The following is a 4,328-nucleotide window of genomic DNA, read 5'->3' as shown; positions in this document are numbered from 1 at the left end:
GTTTGATTCCAGGATCGTAAAGAAAGAGGAGGAAAAAAAATAAATATCATCTCTTAAAATTTGAAATAGGAAGAATTTGGAGCATGAAAACAGTAAAAGCTGTGTCTATAATAAGATATAGACAAATAGCTGAAGGAGATTGAAATAGAATGTCCGGTGGAGCTTCTACAAAATGTTTGTCTCTTAGGAGCAGCAAGGATTATCAGAAGGGTTCTAAACACTTGAAAAACTGCTGAAAACTTGTGGATACCTAAGGTTAGAGGTAGTAACCCGCTACCCACATAATTTCTACCAGGAATAAGACCGAAACTGAGCCAAAACATAATAATAATAATAATAATAATAATTATTATTATTATTATTATTATTATTATTATTATTATTATTATTATTATTATTATTTGATTTAAGACTTGCAGATAGAAATAGGTACCATAGTGAAGTAGATGCAATCAATGTGAGCTGTTAGTAGGCTATACAACAAGCGCCATATTGTAAAAGAGGTGTATAACTGGTGCTCTGTTGTGAGAGGAATGTACAAGTGCTATATTATTGCCTCGCATAACTGAATTCAAACTATTAGTGGATCAATATTTTGAACATTTGCTACCTCATCAGCACTATAAACATTCCTCATCCTCATCAGCAGGCAAAACATGCTTCAACCCACCAACAGCCAAACATACCCTAGCCATACCAATAGCTAAAATATATTCCCAATCCGCTAATAACCAAAACATACTCCTAACCCACCAATGGTCAAAGCATAACCCTATCTCCCCCAATAGCCAAAATATATTCCTACCTCACCAATAGCCAAAGCATAGCCCTACTCTACCAATAATCAATACATACCCTCGCCTATCAACGCTCTAAACAATTCTCATATCCTAGCTATGAACCTTTAGCAACGAGTTAATGAATTTTCCCCAAATTCATAAAATACACTCTACAACAATCACCAAATATATTTCCTGTTTATTTAGAAACAATACCAACATATAATAATGGTCCATTTTTACTTTTCAGGGTTTCGATGAAAACCTGATCTTCTTATCGGGTTGTGATGCCTGGCTATTGATGTTCACACAGGATTCCATGGATGATTGACTTTCAGATTTGCATCCTTCCTCACGAGGCTTGCATTTTTGTTCATCGCAAGTCGTCACCGACCGAATATTTGACATACTAGCTTTCAAAGTGTCATTAATTAATAGTTCTTTGATTCTCCAGTCATCCTCTGTAATTAAAAAAAAAGTTAAGTCGTACTATTAACTGTATTGTAGTATCCTATAGCTTACCAGTGTCTAAATCGAATTATTTCGGTTATCATTCTGTTTTATGCAGGGTCTCTATATATCTCTTGGGACTAAGGTTCAATACATGGAAACTTCTCCACAGCATCAATTTTTTAAAGAGAAAATTAACAGTTGCCATGTAGGTTTGGCTTCTCAACCCGTTGATATTGCCCATGAGAAAAACACATGTTGGCCAGTGTCGATAGGGTTGTTGTCACTAGAAGGCAAAAACCAGATCAAATAAAATTAGTATCGATATATTGTTGGTGTGAATTCAGTGGAATATCTCCTTTTTTTTTCTTAGTGCAGAATAAATAGTACTTAATTTTTAAAGAATGTAATCTAGGGACTAAATTTCCTTTAATTTTTATCAATTAATCTATGTTTACTATTAAGCAATGTTTATTATTTACAATGCCAATAAGCTTTCCACTGGGGTTCACTTTATCATTCATCCTTACATGGACAGTAAAATACATCTACGTAATGGGTTGTTGTCATAAACAATACACTTAAATAAATTTCTAGTCTTGTGTCTGACTAAAAATAATTTTTTCTATAAAATTAAGAAGTAGCGCCGCAAATGGATGATTTTGCATATTTAGACTGCATCGTGTCGGTGGCATATAATCTATAAAATCAGATGTTTAGTACAAGGTTGCAAATTTGTTAGCTGGTCATATATGTGATGCAATGTCACGCATTATGCACATGGTGCTAACTTGGACACAAAGCGACAAATATAACACACGTTCGATGACGTATAAAATGCATTGATCCTAATATATTGATGATGTGATGTATTCTTAAAGCACTATTTTTGGTAAACTTTGCTTTTCTTAATACAAAATTCTTTAACGGAAAATAATTATCTAAATTCACGACTTCTGAATTACCGAGTCTTTGTTGTATTGGTTCGCACCATTCCCTCTTTTCTTTTTTTCTGCTGCAAAAAGAAGAAACAGAACAAGATTAATAACAATATTGGGAATTTTGAATAATTTCATTAGTTAGAAATATCAACTTTCCTAATCTCTCTAAATATATTTTCTTGTATTGGCACACAGAAAGCTGACTTCGGAGGATTTTCTCTATTCCTCGCCATTTTCTTTTCACATATGATATGCACTGAAAACGTATATCCTTAAATTTCAAGATCTCAGTTCTATAACATTTCAGTAAACCCCAATATATTACTGCTTCAACGTAATAGCCAATGCAGGAATGAAGTTGCATGGAGTTTAAATTGCCTAAAACGAAAGTTTAGAGCAGAAAATTGGGACGAATAGAAAACAAAAAAAACTCAAGTATATTTGGAAAAAATTAATTTGTCTTGATCTACAGCTATTTCTATGGTTTACGTGAAAACATCATCAACTGTATTATTAGTTATATTAATCTTGTTGTGATGAGCGAGTTATTTCATCAGAAACATGTTTTGAAATATGAAAATCAAATCGTCGTTGCTGTTATAAATGTAACACAAATTCAGATGACAAATACGCGCGCGCGCACGCACACACACATGCACATACACATCACATGCTCTTTTACTTGTTTCAGTCATTTGATTGCAGCCATGCTAGAAGCACCACCTTGAACTAGTAACTCACTAGCCCTGCTCATTGATCGGTTGTTATTTGTTTCGAGTTCAAATTCTGATTACTTCGTGTTTTTCTAGATTTTGAAAAACTACTGGAACTCCGTTGTACCAGGTCCTAAACCTAGTTGCGGAGAAGGGTTGGGCATCAAGAGAGTCAACCCTCTTACTTTAAAAGACAGTCCGGGAAGGAGAAAAATTAAGTGTAAGGCAATGCAAAGATGAAAGTTTACCGCAAGTCGTGATGGATTTGAACGAAAGCCGAGAGCATGTCTCGCTAGGTCAGATAGTTTGATCCAGAGTGTTGCAACACTGGAGCTGAGCTGCCGCCTAAGGTGCAGGGTGAACTAAGGAATGAGCAGTGCAGACATGCGTGCGAGCGCGCGCGTGTTGCGAGGCTCAGGCTGACTTATTTGACGAAACAACTACACTCGTGGAAACTCCCGAGTAAACACGTCGCTGAATCGGCTTAAATAAACAACCAAATTCTTAGTATTGAGTACATCCTCGGATCGTTACCTAACAACCAGTATATGTATGTATGTATGTATGTATGTATGTATGTATGTATGTGTGTGCATGTGTATGTAAGTATGTATGCATGTACGTGTGTGTGCATGTATGAGTGTGTATGTGTGTATGTATGTATGTATATATATATGTATATATTTGTGTGTGTTTATGTGTGTGTAAAGTTTCTTGCCACAGAGTTAACGAATAGGCCTCTATGCACTCGTTCGTCAGAAATAGATGTTAGAAATAACGGCCAAATCTTCCTCAAATCAAAACATTACCGCTCTTAATAATATAGATAATATATTTGAAAACGCCAGTTCTGTCATGTATGCGTCTGAGCAGCTAGAAACAATGGGCTTTCTGTATATCCAAAACAATGTACAATTAGATAATACGAGGAAAATATGGAGGGTTTCAGCTGGGATACATTACTCGTATATCTACCCGATCAACCGTGACTCGGAACTTAACAGTAGCAGCAACAACAACAAACTTCCAAATATACTGTTACCCCAGACAGCAATTCAAGCTCCAGCTTTATTTGTGGCAATTTTAGCATCGTTTGTCCTATTCAGAGTCCTATAAAATGATGAACATTGCATAATCATAGTTAAACTAACTTCATCATTTACAGATTTTGTATAAATAATACCGAGAAAAGTATTAGTGTCCCTATTTCTAATTTTTCTCGCTGTTGTATGAAGTCTCTGCACACAAACTATATACTCCCAAACATATTCAAACAGAAATACAGGCACTGTATTGTGTGTAAGCCTATTTTTATGGATGTATACATGCGTACACAAATACATGCATACATAAACAAGCACACGCACACACGCATATTGTGTGTGTATGTGTGTGTGTGTGTGTGTGTGTGTGTGTGTGTGAGAGAGAGAGAGAGAGAGAGAGAG

General features: G+C 35.4%; 1 protein-coding gene across 2 annotated transcripts in view; it reads right to left on the bottom strand.

Moving 5' to 3' along the window:
• Positions 1-958: 958 nt before the first annotated feature.
• LOC106878620 (uncharacterized) overlaps positions 959-4,328 on the bottom strand; it is a 17,227-nt gene continuing 13,857 nt past the window's right edge. For both annotated transcript variants that reach the window (XM_014927897.2, XM_014927896.2), the window contains 2 exons: positions 2,195-2,244; positions 959-1,240 (listed from right to left, as the gene is read on the bottom strand). In XM_014927897.2, coding sequence (XP_014783383.1) covers positions 1,026-1,240; positions 2,195-2,244 — 265 coding nt within the window. In that variant the 3' untranslated portion in view covers positions 959-1,025. The remainder of the gene's footprint in view (positions 1,241-2,194; positions 2,245-4,328) is intronic.

Source organism: Octopus bimaculoides, chromosome 6 (assembly GCF_001194135.2).
Source record: "Octopus bimaculoides isolate UCB-OBI-ISO-001 chromosome 6, ASM119413v2, whole genome shotgun sequence".
Lineage (NCBI taxonomy): Eukaryota > Metazoa > Mollusca > Cephalopoda > Octopoda > Octopodidae > Octopus > Octopus bimaculoides.
This window is presented reverse-complemented; position numbering and strand designations above follow the sequence as displayed.